The sequence below is a fragment of the Aspergillus welwitschiae genome (genome assembly GCF_003344945.1).
Source record: "Aspergillus welwitschiae strain CBS 139.54b unplaced genomic scaffold BDQ94scaffold_31, whole genome shotgun sequence".
NCBI classification, from domain to species: domain Eukaryota; kingdom Fungi; phylum Ascomycota; class Eurotiomycetes; order Eurotiales; family Aspergillaceae; genus Aspergillus; species Aspergillus welwitschiae.
Window position 1 is genome coordinate 57,800 of NW_020798725.1, and position 14,433 is coordinate 72,232.

A 14,433-nucleotide genomic window follows, 5' to 3' on the forward strand; every position below is an offset into this window, starting at 1 on the left:
GCAAGCCCCCACATCCCGCCACCCCACACATCACATCCCCTTATTCCTCACTTGCAACCGAGGTAATATGGCCTTGTTCGATCATCATCGATCTCTATGTAACGAAGCTTCCATTATTCTTATTGATGGGCCTGGAATCCATTCTAACTATCTGGAGTCGTAAAACTCGATTGAGATGTTTCAGATGCCTAATTGCAACTCTACTGCAGTGGATGCTTCAACGCCAGCTTCCCAAACCTTCCTCCATCTGCTATCGCTTTCAACTCCTCCAACGCCTCTTCTGCCGTCCCCTCGAATATACCGACAGAAGGCAATCGAAAGTTCACCCCATAATGCTCCACAGCCCAGATCAGCGCACGCCACGCACGCTGATAATCAGCCGGTCTTGCCGGGATCGTGATGGGGAACGGCACTTCCTGGACCTTGATAACCACATCGCTGTTAGGTGTGGCGATAGGCATTTTGAATCTCGAATCACTTTGAACAACAACGGATACAAGTGTTGCATCTTCCGAACAGCAGTCAGCCACTAGCTTCGCGGAGCTGACACCGCCCCTCTGGCTTCCAACTGCATCAAACCCGCATGTCAATGGACCCCATTGAGAGTCTTTCACGGTCGCTTTGATATCCGAAACGACACTTGAAGATTTGTAGTCGAAACAATGAGTGGCTCCGAACTCCTGTAGTAGGGAATGCCTTTCCGGGGAGGCAGTGACAATGATCGGATGGATACCACTCGCACGGGCGAGCTGGACAGCACAGAGGCCAACGCTGGATGAGGCGCCCCAGATCAACAAAGATTTGGTAGTTTTCCCTTGATTGTCATCCTCTTGTGGCAGAGGGAGATTGAAGATATTATACAAAGCATCTGCAGCAGTCATGGCCACCACAGTCAGACTCGCAGCATGGTGTGGTGGAAGTGCTACAGGGACTGGGAAGACCATGTCTTCGGGACACGCCAAGTATCGCTGGTGGGTACCGTATTTGGACGGTCGGTTAATCCCTGTAGGTGTGTATCCAGCAACTAGATCTCCTGGATGGAATGTCGAGCTGGTAGGAGCCCTGAGCACTGTGCCGCAAAAGTCATATCCAAGGATAGCGGGATAAATGCCGAGGAGCGTGGCATGTTTGAGATCGGCGGGGTTCGTTCCAGAAAATTGCGTCTCAATGAGAAGTTCACCGTCGCCAGGGGTAGGGATCTCCTGGTGTCGACGGACCGAAAACTTCACATCTTCATCCACATATAGTGCTGCATTCTTGTCTTCGAGAGGCATTGTAAGAAATCAGGGCCCAAAGCTAGGTGAATAGTGGCAAAGATAAATGTAGATAATATGGAGAGATATATTCAAGAGGTTTTCATGTCCTACAGCTGTGGACCTTAGAACTTGAGAATCTGAGCCAATAATCGACTTTTTATGATTCTCGACAAAGTAGACCAAAAATTGCACATGTGCAGGTCGAGGATATGGCAGTCTTCCTCATTAGATTCCATCGCACTAACCCAACCGATGGAGTTGGTGGGGTGTCGACCGACCCCATCGGCAAGCCCGAGCAATATCCCCAGCGGCTCCGTCGGAAGCGTCCACCGAAGTAACGTTCGTAGACCATAGATTTGCCTTTCCTTATTACTATTACAGAACCAACCATCTAACAGCTCAAAAGTTGTAAGAAATAAATATCAGTCGCCTACAAAGTAGTCAGATAGCCAAATTCAGAACTATTTGCCACAAAACCCCATCATCCAAGCGTACCAAAATGCCCATCATCAAACAACTAATCGCCCTACGGCGAAAAGCCGGAATGACAAAAGATGAATTCTTCGACTACCACTACCAAGTACATGGAGCCCTGAGCACAGGTCCTAGTCCATCCGAGACGCCTTTGTATGTCACTCTCACTATCACCAAATATACAGAAATCACACCTTACTAACACCAGAACTAGGAAATACTTCCAAACCCACTTCCTCGACACCGCATACCACCCCAACCCCGCCCAAAGCATACCAAACGCCCACCCAGCATGGGCCTTCAGCGACGGCCTCACAGAACTCTATTTCTCCTCGGAGGACCACATGGTCCAGAACTTTGCTTCCGAGTGGGTCTCAAAGAAAGTAGGACCTGATGGGGCGAACTTTTCGGATTTCAGTGCTGTGATGCCTATGTTTGTCAGGGAGGAGGTGGTTCCGTTGGCATCTACAACGTCCGAAACCTCAAAGTGGGAGCGTGCTTTCGTCGCTATGTATTTTCTCGCTTTGCGAGAGTCCGAGCTTCCAGGGGAGAAGAATGAAAAATTAGTCACCAACTTTTCATCTCTTCTCCAACAGCATGCCTCTCATGATGTACTAGGTTTGGTCGCCAATGCCCCTACAGAAGTGGGCTTTGACCTTAGTGCTTACTTTGGGGGTGGGCGGTCGTTTCCTACTTATTATGTGTTTATGGTTGTTCTACGTGGGAAGGAGTCGGTGGGTGCTGTGCGGAAGGTTCAGGGGATTTTTGAAGAAGAGTATGCTGGGGTCTTGGATTTACCAGCGACTTGGATTGGATTTGGTGAACGTGCTGTTGTGCTGGATCAGAGTGAGGGGGTGGAGGTAAGTTACTGCGTCGCTTTGGAGGTTGAGATTTGAGGAAGATGGCTGACGTTTGGCAGTTTGATCCGAAAAGACAGCCGTATAAGATGGGATGAAGACTGGGCTATGATAGATGTGTGTATCGTGCAGTATGCTGCTCTGGACCGACATCATATTATGCTTGCAGCGTTGAATGAACCGTGGTGTTATCTAGTGACAATTATACTAGCTATCGTCTTTTTCTTCTTCTCCATTTGCCATTTCTCTTTCAGAGCAAGATGAAGGCTCACGCGGCTGATTACCGTGATCCCTAGGAGGTCCTTGCATATCTAGCTTCTTGACAAAAGTCGGAAAGTGAAGTATAGCCTTTCAGAATGGACTATGTAAATAACCTTCGCAGGTTAAGCTACCCTCCAGTAATAGACAACCCGCCTAGTATTATCTACCCATTCGTCGACATACGCCGATTCAAGCCGCATGAATAATAGTCCTATCTATATACTTAGGCGAATAACTCACAACCCAACATCAAGACACATATCACCGCCTCACCCGAGGAAGAACCAGCTTTCCATGGGAGATAATGACATTATCGCCAGCAAATCTCTCCCGTACTCTATCCCCGCCCTCATGTCGCATAGGACCAATAGTACTGGCGGTATCCACCGAACCAATCTCAATGCTGACTGACTGGCCCTGGTCAAACAGGAATGCAGCAGGATACAAAGGAATAATCACAGAGTAAACTTGGCCCGGAACGATCTCCGACTTGGCCACAGCTGGTTGAGAAATGACTTTATCCTCCTTGAAACCATTGGCAACTTCATCACGATGGGAAAGACGGAAGTAACCTCTTGCGAAATTGTCCATCGGTTCGCCGTGGTTGCCATGTAGAATGATATTCTCGCCATCTGCATTGATTGCGCGAAGGTAGATAAAAAGGTCCATGTCTTTGGCTGTGGTGCTGACCTCAAGCTCTAGATATGGTGACCCTAGTAGCTCGAAGGACTCGGGGAACGAGTTTTCGAGGGAGAAGTGGAGGTTCTCACTGTAGCCCTGGTATGAAAAAGGGGTCTTTGGGCCGGCCGGCTTGCTCAGGGAGAGCTTTTTCTCAGGAGTGAAGTAGAAGGGCACATATTCCGCGTCCGCTGGGGGAAATGATGTTTCGCTCTCACGATAAATCGTGTCCGTGCCGTGGTGCTGCAGAAGTCTGATGCGAGGAACGTCAAGCATGCCGTTATCCTTGCCGAAAAGGAAGAAGTCCAAGAACTTCCTCTGCATTTGCAGATGCGCGGGTTCATAGAACGCACTTATATGGTTTCCAGTATGCATCTCAAGCCATTTATATTCTGAAGAGATAGCATTGTATGCCCGAATATTGCCAGGTAGATGGAGCTCAGCATCCGTCCAATTTCCAGCAAGGTAGAATGGAACCTCGATATCGGAAAGATTGCGAACTCTTTTCAGAACTTCCCATACGCCCTCGGTGGGATACTCGGTTTCCGCGAGCAGCTTTGGAAAGTCTACCCTGTTGGCCGCAAGCTCTGCTTCCTCCAAGTGACCATCTTTCTTCCCTCCTTGGTAGGGAATTACGAGATTCCGATACCAGTGAGATTGGAAATTGTCGCTGTAGATACCGCCTCGTCTTACCGCTTGGTAAATATCGCATGCAGACTCGTACGATACGACGCAGCTCAAGTGGGGTGGCTTTTGCATTGCGGCCCAGTATCCTACCATTCCGTAGTAACTGATTCCGGAGTATGCCACCTTGCCAGATGACCATGGCTGAATAGCGGCCCATTCGACGATATCATAGAGATCTGTACGGAGGAAATAATATCAATTATTTATTTCGGTCTAAGTTGATGAATGTAAGGGAGTACCTTGTCCCTCTGCATCTGCCTGAATCTGCAATGATCTTTCCAAGCCGAAAGGATCAAGCTTCCCTTGGCTGCCGCAAATGCCACGGCTATCAACACGAATCAACGCATAATTGTACTCTTTGCACTATAGGGTAGGAAATAAGCACAAGGAAAGCTTAGTCTAGTAATGGGTTGTCTCGTACCCAGATAGATGGATCACATAATTCAAAGCAAGCATCGGGACCCAATGGCTTAATATGCTTATACATTTCTGCATAGATAGGCGACTGAGGTAGTCCGAACGTAGCAGCATGGTTATCTTTCCCATAAGGACCCATGCTGCAAATCACAGGTACCTTCTCTCCATCTTTCGATGCAGACAGAGGGAGAAACACATCAGCGCAAAGCTCAGCCCCATCGCGCATGGATATGTATATGTTTTTGATCCGGGTATATCCGTCGACATCGGTCTCGGTTGTCTGATACTTCGGTCTAGTAGCGCTCATTCTGAAAAGAGGGGGGTATAGATCTGAGTTTTCAGGAACTATAAGGGAAAGGGGTGTATGTGAAGATTCACGTATCAGTTACAGATACGGATGTCACTGATATGCCTAGTCCAAGTATAGGTAATACATATTTTATAGTCTTGATTTTTGGGTAAAATAGGGAACAAGGTGGCGAGATCCTATGCAGCCGGCGGAGCCGATGGGGCCGTTGGAGATGCGGCAAGCTGTACGCCGGTTGCAAGGGATTGTGGGTCCGGTGCTCTCGGGAAGTGAGCGGGAGAGGACATCTACTCTTCGATAAGATCTTACTGAAATGGTTGCTGATTGTTGATCCTACGGCATCTCACTCGACGTATAATGGCTCTAATTGGAACTCAATTTACCTTTCCCTGATCTCGCTGCAGTGACTGCTAGTTGTTGCACACCATACGGGTTCACAATAAGCACTTAATCAGCATAAAGACATACTCATAAATTTCATAACGAGCGTTTCAAATAGGACAAGAAGCTGGCGCCATTAACCTCTTGCCTCGTAACATACATAAAATCATAAAAGACATTTGCATCATAGACGTCAAACCCCGGGCATGCCCTCAATCACAACCTGACCTCACTCAGTTCCCTCCGTACCACCACGAGACCAATCTCCTAGAAACTCTGGGGGGCTCCTCTGCCTCAGATCATAAAAAAGATCTAGCTCAAGCTTTTCCGGGGCAAACAATGTGTCTAGGACCACCGAGGTTGTCGTCCCAGCAGGAGGCGCCATCGCCACCTCCACTCTGCTTAGTGCACTGTAACGTCAAGAAAGAATAATCAGCAAAGAAACATCCATGTTAAGATGGGATGTGAAAGCTCGTAGCTGGAAGATGTAGGGCTGGGATCGGTAAGGTGCAAAGGGTTATAAATAACATACACTGCCCTCATTGCAGGAGCTATATGCGGACCACTACCGTCAGTGTGTGCTTCCAATACGCTACACCGTTATCAAAGGTGCAAGTCGGGTGATGGAGCTTACTAGTTTTCAAATCCGATTCGGCAGCTGGTGCCGTTGCAGCTCTGATGATATATCAGTATATGAATCTTGCTGTCTTGGGAAATGTGAGCATGAAAGGAATTGGGTATATGACTTACTCCGCAGTGAATCTTGGCGCCATCTGGGCAGCTCTGTGCAGCGTCTTCTGCTGGAGCAGGAGCGGCAAAGGCAGCCAGAGGGCCGGCGGCGAGGGCAGCAAAGACAAGAGTTACGAAGCGCATGTTGATGGGTTTTCTTGAATGGGGTATTTGAAATAAGTGGCAAGAGTTCTTTAGATGTATGAGATAGTTGATGTCAAGGCTTGAAGACTTGTGTTGAGATTCGAGCTTGATGTCCAGGAAGGATGGCTCTACTTATAGATTTCGGAGCTTCTACTGATCATGCAACGAGGCTGTCTTCCCAATAGCGGAGCAAGTATAACATCCTGGTATGCATGCCCCATGACTGCCTTTGATCGACACACATAGGATCAGACTGTGTCTTCCTTCCCTCCAATTGCGAGAAGTAAGGCATCCAATATCACCCGCTATACGACTTTGGTGCATTGATTAAATCTCTCATCATCATCTGCCCTGGATAGCGCGGCTGTCCGTTAATCATAGTCAGGGTTTTTGGTAGGCTAGATACCAATGTTTCCAAAGAAAGTCAGCTAATGGAAGAGTATCTAGCCATCCTTGACCACTGTGGTGAAGGTTCAAAAGCTGTCAGCATGTAGCGTATGTGCTGGGCATATGAGGCTCAGTTGGGTTTTTCATGCGAGTCAGCATCCGGACTCAATTAGGTTTACATTATCGAAACTTGCAATGCATCGGACAGGAACTGCACACCGAGTATACCCTGAAAGGTCTATCTTTTACCTCCTTCTTTGCACAGGCAAGTTACGAGCCAGGGACCTCTTGGCTCTGAGGCGTGGCTCCTATCACGATATCTGAGCTAGGTACCGCATCAAGAATGTACCTATGTACCCCATGCCACCAATACGTCCTTCTACTAGGGGCATGTGGGGTTCGTTGAACCTAAGCTAAAACAACCCACCAATGTGTTAATTTGTATCAACCAAGAGAATGGTATCCCCTAAAAGGACGGCTTTTAATTGAGATCCCTACTGAGGCACGCTTCCACTAAGCCATCACCATGGATAAGAAGTTCAAGGACTAAAGCGCAACATTAGAATTATTCTAGAGGAGAAAGCAATCTGTCACACCTATCAGTATGAGGCCCGGATTTTCGCGGATATGCGCAACAATTTACTATCATGTGAGATTGGTATCACATACATGATAAGATTACTGATTATTTCACAGGGTTCAGCTGCAATCTATTCTTCGCTCGTGCGAAAGAGCGACATTGGTTGATCCTCAGTCGTTGGCTTTTGGGATTGGATAAAGTTTGGTTATAGTCTAGAAATGTACGTTGGCGTTACCTCACGAGACTAGAGAGGCTGTTCGGTGTGTAGTGAGTGGTAGACATTTGATCCAACTCAAACCAGTACGGCCAGTTATCTGTACGGCATCAGCACCTGCAGAATCAGATGCCATCCCGTACTACCCACCAAATGGCCGCTGTCTGCACCGAAAAAAGCAACGTTACAGCGTACTCTAATGAGTGGCCGATCAACGTTATCGTCTATCCGGGACAATCCGAAAGGACTATCACCTTCAGCCTCGTGCAAGTCATAGCTCTGGAGGCTACAAATGAGGTTATTAAGGCACAACTGCAAGGATCCACCAAGGTATCTGATCGTCGTGCGGAGAGGGGTGTTTGAGGCTGAGGCAGGGCGGACAAGAAAGGATAACCCCGACTCCGCACTGCACTCTGAGATCTGTATGGTCGCTCGGCATTTGCTTACAACCCCTAGGAGGTCATCCATAGCTCCACCGCGTCGATCACTGATTGCCTAACTAACTAGCCTTTCTATGCAGGGTTAACGGCCCGGACCCGGAATCCTCGGACGCCTCTCGGAGGTCCGGAATGCAGCCTGATTGCATCGTCTGGGTACCGACTCATGCCCTTTTTGCTAGCATCTACCAAGAATGGTTGTCTCTACTCGCACGGATAGCAAGCGACGCTACGATACGCTGTGTGCCTGTTTTCCCTGCGCCGGAAGGGTCTTCGGGACTGCTTCTTTAGGTTAGCTCGACTATTCCACGGATACTAGTGCAGCTAACTGATTTCACTATTAACACTTTACTGCACCTCAAAGTCCAGTTTAAATCTAAGGCTGCCAAGTTTGTCATGACACCAGGTCTGGTGCGGGGAGGGGGGCCTGAGGATAGTCGCTGCTGTGCGACCTTGCAGCTATCGAACGAACGGACAGTCACAATAAGAAAGTATTGTCGCTTTCCCGATGAGGTATTTGTCAATGTTGGCTCAGCAATTTGTACTATTACAAGTAAAGCCGCTGGGCTCACTGATTCAATTCACAATTGTAGTTGAGGGCTCAGCCTCGCTCCAAATATGCCAAGACTGCAGCTCGGGCGGGGTATTGACATCTGGTCTGGAGTGTGTCGGGCCTGAAGGATGGCTGCTATCCGAGCTTACAGTCAAACTGACAAATACCAGCTGTTCCTGCTATCTTTACGGGTCGTATTAGTAAGTATTGCTCTTGAAGAGTAACTCCTGGGCTTATGGAAGGCATAGGTAAGAGAAGTGGCGGGGACAAGCTCTTAGAGAAGTGATTGAGGAAAGCTATGCGGTAGGCGATGAACTATCTTCATGCTACATAGAAGTTCTGGCAGAAACGTTCACAAAAAGCGGTTATTATTAGAAGAGGCTCGCGATGCCTTGACTTCGAGGCCCCGCTGGTGGGCTCTGGGCTAAGAAGACGGCTTGAGCCTCACAACGCATGGTATTGGGAGTTATAGCAAGGAGGGTGGACATCGATCAGAATACCATATAGTTCACATGTCGACCGAGGATATAATCCATCACCATCGATACTATGAGCGGCTGACTCCTTTCATTCAGTTATTGGAGGGAATGCAATAATTACATAAGATATCTAATTAATCTACACAGTTGGGTTGGTTGTCCGAATCAGACAATCGAGTCAACCTTTTAGAATCAATATGGAACGCAATACGTCTCCCATTATCGACAAGCTCTTCTATGCTATTCGATAATGAAAACTGCAGCATGGAAGCGGCATGATGCGATGGAAGATCGGACGGAAGTTTCTGTCCGCTATAGACACGAACAACACATATGAGGGGAATACAGCGTAGATCTCTGTGCTGTCCCCAACCTAAATACGATGTGATTGGCTTCTTTTCATCTTAGCCACTCTCGTGATAAGTATAAAAAATAATCTAGACTACTACACATAGCCCCCAAAAAGGTCCAAATTGGAGGCAGATGCGGCTCAAAATGGTCTTGGTAGCGGTCTCCCACTCCTCCCCGAGGAAACCAGACAGCCAGCCATTCTGCTCCCGTAAGACTTCCTTGACCCTCAGGATTCGAGCGGGCCCGGAACCTAATGTATAACTTGCATATGAAAATCAGAGATCAAAGCGCGAGAAGAGTAGAAAGGGGGTCGCCTAGCAGTTCCTCATACAGCTGTTTGCAAAAATGGCCGCAATGTTTATACTCTTTAAGTTCCACAAAAGATTCCTGGCTAAACTGCATCAAGTAAAGACTGGGAACTACTATAATCAGTGTATTCAACAAAAACACAACGTGGCGGTAAGATAGAATGATGCTTTACAGGTGATCGATACCACGTACAAGCCAGGCTCGTACAACTGGCACTCTAGAAGCTTCTATGCAAACTACTATATCTTGAACTCATCACGGCTCTCTGTCGACTGCTTCTCAAACGCAACGCTTGTTTCCTCCAAGCTTTTCTGTGAAGTTTCTGGCAGCCAGACAATGCCCCAGACAAGACCTATCGATGCAACAGCAAAGAAGAACCAAAACGTCCCCTTGGGCTGCAAAGCATCATCAAGCATCATACTTGGAAGGGCCTTGTAATCATTAGCCTCGTCAACAACAGCTCATTTATAGCGAAATGTAGTAAGCTTACCTTCACCAGTGCAAACTTATTGGCATAATGAACACACATGAGGAGACTTGTCCCCAGTGTACGTACTTCTGAAGGAAGAATCTCAGCATTAATCAGATATTGGATGCAATTCCATCCGAAAGCATAGCCGACTCCCGTAACGTATAGGGCAGCCACGGAACCGACAGCTGCTCTAAGCGCATTACTGGAGTCTGGCTTGCCAGCTGCATCCCAGGTTGTTATGAAGATTGCAATGTAGAGCAAAGCGAGGATCTGAAGTACGATTCCTCCTAAGAGAGTGCGTTTTCTTCCAAAGCGATCAACGAAGAAGAATGCGCTAATAAGCGCAGAGACCAATTTTACTACTCCGAAAATAGCTGTTTTGAACAGTTTTTCGGAATTCCCGGCCACATTCAACAGCGCGAAAAACTTAGGCGCGTAAGCTATGCCACTGATGTCAGCCTTATGCTTGGAGGAGTAAGGGGGTAGAAGTAATGAACCCACTTGTGATAGCATTTGTTCCGGACCATTGACTGAGAAGTTGCGCAGACAAAAGAAACATCCATCGCTGGAGATTGGCTCTTGCAAAGAGTGCTTTCCATGACCCTACAAAGGACCACTTGGACTTGCCTGTGGTTTTCTCTGGGGAAACCTCACGCTGAATACTTTGTACCTCTTCAATGATACGGGAATCCTCTGGGCTAAAACCCCGTAGCTTAGCAAGATTTCTTGTAGCCCTTGATACGTGACCACTGTAGACCAAATATCTGGGACTCTCAACGCAGCCGATTGAGAAAAGTAGTAACACCCCGGCCATCATGATATGGATACTTTCTGGTAGAATCCATTGCGTGTTGCTATCGCCAGATATATGAAGCGAGGCTCCCCACCCGGAAAAGTACTATGTTCATCAAACCATGGCATTAGCGAATGAATATTCCTCAGTTAACTTCAGACACTGACATACCCCGATTAAAACTCCAACATATTCCGATGATGCATAGAGACCGACCAATAGACCTCGAGAAGCGGTTGGTGCCACTTCGGCTAGGTAAATAGGACCAACAACACCAGCCTGGCCGACACCCATACCCATGATAAACCGACCAGCAATGAGTTGACCCATATTGCCAGCCGATGTAATGAAAACAACCACGCCGATGATCCAGAGCAGGCATAACTGCCGCATGGTCCATAGTGGGCCAATCCAGTAAGTTGAGACAAAAGCTAAAAAGCCCCCAGGCAAGCTGCCAAGGTGCATCATTGAAGTGACATTGGATAACCTGCTTGCTCTTGCTGCAGCACTAAGGTAACTTGCATGAAGCTGGTACTCCTTGATGAAAGAGGGCAGATCAACAACCGTTGCGATAATACTTTCATCCAAACCCTTGGCTGAGCCCAAGAGGCCGAAGGCCACTGCAGCGCAGATAATGTGGATATTGAAGTATTTCATGGTTAAAACAGTCCACGGATTATCATAATGCTTGATAGGTCTCAACTACAGCGAATCTAATCTTATATATGTTTGGGATGCGACCTCTGAATTTACCTCCATAGTGCTAAGTTGGAAGTGACCCCAAGGTCCTCATTCATTTAGGGACTAAGAAGCCTGGCTGGTATTCGTTGAGAACCAACTTTTATACCTAGCCGATAGGGCTAGACGTCGCGTATGTATGTCATCTCAGCTTATTGGCCTTCAGAATGATACACTGATATTTCCCAGATAGTTGAATCGCGCACTTTATGTATCTAAATTCGCCGGTTCTCAGTCCAACCCTCAAGGATTTTCATCAATGAGAAATCCCTATCTCATTTTCTCAACAAAAGAAGCTTTCCCGCAGCCGACACGCCCTCCCGTCGGACCCACGTCTGTGGCAAAATTTGAACGCAGTAGCCTTATTCCAGTGGGTCTTTCCATAGGGCTGAGGCCTCTAACTCATCGAACAGAGAGACATGCAGATGCACTAGAGTTGCCGCATACCCGATAACCACTACTATCTCCACGGGTTGTTGTGGGCTCAAGCTTTTTCAAACCAGGCTTTTGCGTAAGCCTTAAGAGCCCTCTCCGGCAGTCTCAAATCCCGAACTCAACCAATCAGAAACACGTTTTAAATGGTAGCCTGGGACTTTTTTGGACACTATATCCTCCATGTATCGCCGAGCTTGTCTGCACCCTTGCCTGCGTCCTATTAAAATGCCGGCTACTGAGGCCGCCAGCACCGGTCATTTCCCACCGGTCTCTCATTCTATTCCTCCACCAATGAGTATGCCCGCCTTGAGTCTCCTCGGATCCCATTTGACTCATATTTCGAATAAAATATATTAATGCGTGGAGAATCCCAGCGAGCTTAGGGGTACGCTAAGATGCGCAGACCTGGTTCTTCACGGTTTAGCTCCGTTCCCGGGCTGGTCGCCGGCAACGGCCATGACTGCCATCTTCCCATTCACGCCACCCCTGCTTGCCCTCTGGCAGACTATAGATGCCTGCGTGGGCGGCCTTCTTACACGTGCTCCTGTCTGAATTTCTGCCAGACTGAACTCTCCACCCAGCTCATTCGCCATGTTCGTTCCTCTTCTGCTGTCGGCGCTGCCGATTCTATCCCATGCCGCGCTCACCTATCGCGGGGCGGACATTTCTTCTCTTTTGAGCTAGAAGATGAAGGTTATAGCTACAAGAACCTTAAAGGTCAATCCCAAGCACTCGAGACTATCCTCGCTGAAGCCGGCATCAATTCCGTTCGCCAGCGTGTGTGGGTCAATTCCAGTCATGGCATTTACAATTTGGATTACAACTTGGAGCTGGCAAGCGGGTCAGGGCGGCTGGTATGAGTATCTATCTGGACCTTCATCTGAGTGATACAGGGGCGGATCCTACCGATCAGGTGAGTTGGTTCCGTTCGAGAGATAATATTCCAGTCAAGAAGAAGCCTAAGCTGACTATATCCGGGGTAATAGACAACCCCTTCCTGATGGCCCACCACCGATTTCAGCACTCTGAAGTGGCAACTATACAACTACACTGTTGAGGTTTGCAACACGTTTGCAGATAACAACATTAATATTGAAATCATCTCAATCGGTAATGAGATCCGCGCCGGTCTTCTCTGGTCTCTTGGTGAGACGAGCAGCTACTCAAACATCGGTGCACTGCTGCACTCGGGCGCTTGGGGAGTCAAGGACTCCAATTCAGCGACAACACCCAAGATTATAATTCATCTGGATGATGGCTGGGGGTAGGATCAGCAGAGTTACTTTTATAAGACTGTTCTGTCTACGGGCGAGCTACTGAACACAGACTTCGACTACTTCGGTGTTTTATACTACCTGTTCTACAGCGCATCAGTAAATATAGCATCTCTGAAGATCAGCCTGGCGAATCTGCAGTCGATCTACAACAAGCCTGTAGTAGTGGTGGAGACGAACTAGCCAGTCCCGTGCCCAAATCCTGAGTACACTTTTCCCTCAGATCTGAGATCGATGCCTCTCTCGGTCGCGGGCCACCGGCAGTTCCTCGAGAAACTGGCAGCTGTGGTAAGGGTCATTAACGATGGTCTGGGAGTGTACTACTGGGAGCCGGCCTGGATCACCAATGCTGGGGTTGGGGTCGAGCTGCGATGAAAACCTTATGGTGGATAAGTCCACGGATGAGGTTTATGCGAGCTTTGATATTCTCGGGAAGCCTTGAGAGGGGATATTGTTGGCTCTGTAAAATGGAATCTAACCGAGAGCGTAGATGTTGATGCGTGCAGAACTATTAGGGGCCTAGTCGGTACTTTCTAACTCGTTGAACGATTAGAATGAATGTTGCTGCGTCAAAATAGAAGCAATAACTAATAATATTTAGTAATCCGGTTTCCGGAGACGCTCGCTACATTACCCAGTCTCAATAATCAAAAGATGTGCTAACTATAATTACACAGAAATATGCCAGGACAAGTGAAGTTTACTTTCAATACTCCTTAAGCAAAGAAATAACCTAGAGGATAAATAGCACCTTAAATCACAGAAAAAAGCCACGTAAGAGCTATAATAGCACTAATTAGCCTAGTCTTCTTTAGCGTTTTCCAGGCTATATTTTCAATCGCAGTTAACTACTGTTAAACAGATTTCACGGACTAAGCACATACAACTAACTTGGTATATTTTGACTTCAATTCAGCCTAGTGATGGTGAAAGATTTGATTGACCCAGCGATCGCTGATAAACGTGTATTTTTTATGTTTTCTAACATCAAATTTGAGGATAGAAGGAACCCTGCAAGATATTGTACTTTCACGACTATAAGTGGATAGACTCGTGAATCTAATTCAAGTATCCTGCACTTCAAGACCAACTCATTATTGTTAGATAGCTTCTTTTAATTTGCCTCTGTTTCAGTGCGAGGTTTGACTCCTTTCAACCGTCCCTTCAGAGTGCTTATCTTGACAGCAAATGCTGCAGCGCACGCCTGCTTGGAGGGAAGT

The 14,433-nt window shown here is 47.6% G+C and overlaps 6 protein-coding genes across 6 annotated transcripts; 2 read left to right on the forward strand and 4 right to left on the reverse strand.

Moving 5' to 3' along the window:
• Positions 1-174: 174 nt before the first annotated feature.
• Positions 175-1,350, reverse strand: BDQ94DRAFT_181743 (zinc-binding alcohol dehydrogenase family protein). Its single transcript, XM_026773964.1, has one exon. It carries the CDS (start codon positions 1,272-1,274, stop codon positions 201-203), a length of 1,074 nt encoding a protein of 357 aa, XP_026623175.1. The 5' UTR covers positions 1,275-1,350; the 3' UTR covers positions 175-200.
• Positions 1,351-1,755: 405 nt separating this feature from the next.
• Positions 1,756-2,702, forward strand: BDQ94DRAFT_181745 (EthD domain-containing protein; the record flags this gene model as incomplete). Its single annotated transcript, XM_026773965.1, has 3 exons — positions 1,756-1,883; positions 1,945-2,590; positions 2,650-2,702. The coding sequence occupies 3 exons, from the start codon at positions 1,756-1,758 to the stop codon at positions 2,683-2,685; spliced, it is 810 nt and encodes a 269-aa protein (XP_026623176.1). The 3' UTR covers positions 2,686-2,702.
• Positions 2,703-2,945: 243 nt separating this feature from the next.
• On the reverse strand, positions 2,946-5,021 carry BDQ94DRAFT_181749 (alpha/beta-hydrolase). The gene is made up of 3 exons (XM_026773966.1): positions 4,635-5,021; positions 4,453-4,576; positions 2,946-4,389 (listed from the first exon to the last, which is right to left on the reverse strand). Exons 1-3 carry the CDS (start codon positions 4,935-4,937, stop codon positions 3,110-3,112), a joined length of 1,707 nt encoding a protein of 568 aa, XP_026623177.1. The 5' UTR covers positions 4,938-5,021; the 3' UTR covers positions 2,946-3,109.
• A 526-nt stretch (positions 5,022-5,547) lies between these two features.
• On the reverse strand, positions 5,548-6,191 carry BDQ94DRAFT_173139 (uncharacterized protein; the record flags this gene model as incomplete). Its single annotated transcript, XM_026772101.1, has 3 exons — positions 5,548-5,728; positions 5,953-5,993; positions 6,069-6,191. 3 exons carry the CDS (start codon positions 6,189-6,191, stop codon positions 5,548-5,550), a joined length of 345 nt encoding a protein of 114 aa, XP_026623178.1.
• A 3,549-nt stretch (positions 6,192-9,740) lies between these two features.
• Positions 9,741-11,423, reverse strand: BDQ94DRAFT_181751 (general substrate transporter; the record flags this gene model as incomplete). The annotated part of the gene is made up of 4 exons (XM_026773967.1): positions 9,741-9,947; positions 9,992-10,413; positions 10,475-10,871; positions 10,938-11,423. 4 exons carry the CDS (start codon positions 11,421-11,423, stop codon positions 9,741-9,743), a joined length of 1,512 nt encoding a protein of 503 aa, XP_026623179.1.
• A 744-nt stretch (positions 11,424-12,167) lies between these two features.
• On the forward strand, positions 12,168-13,420 carry BDQ94DRAFT_149096 (uncharacterized protein). Its single transcript, XM_026767314.1, has 2 exons — positions 12,168-12,852; positions 12,926-13,420. The coding sequence occupies exon 1, from the start codon at positions 12,335-12,337 to the stop codon at positions 12,797-12,799; it is 465 nt and encodes a 154-aa protein (XP_026623180.1). The 5' UTR covers positions 12,168-12,334; the 3' UTR covers positions 12,800-12,852; positions 12,926-13,420.
• The last annotated feature ends 1,013 nt before the right edge of the window (positions 13,421-14,433 follow it).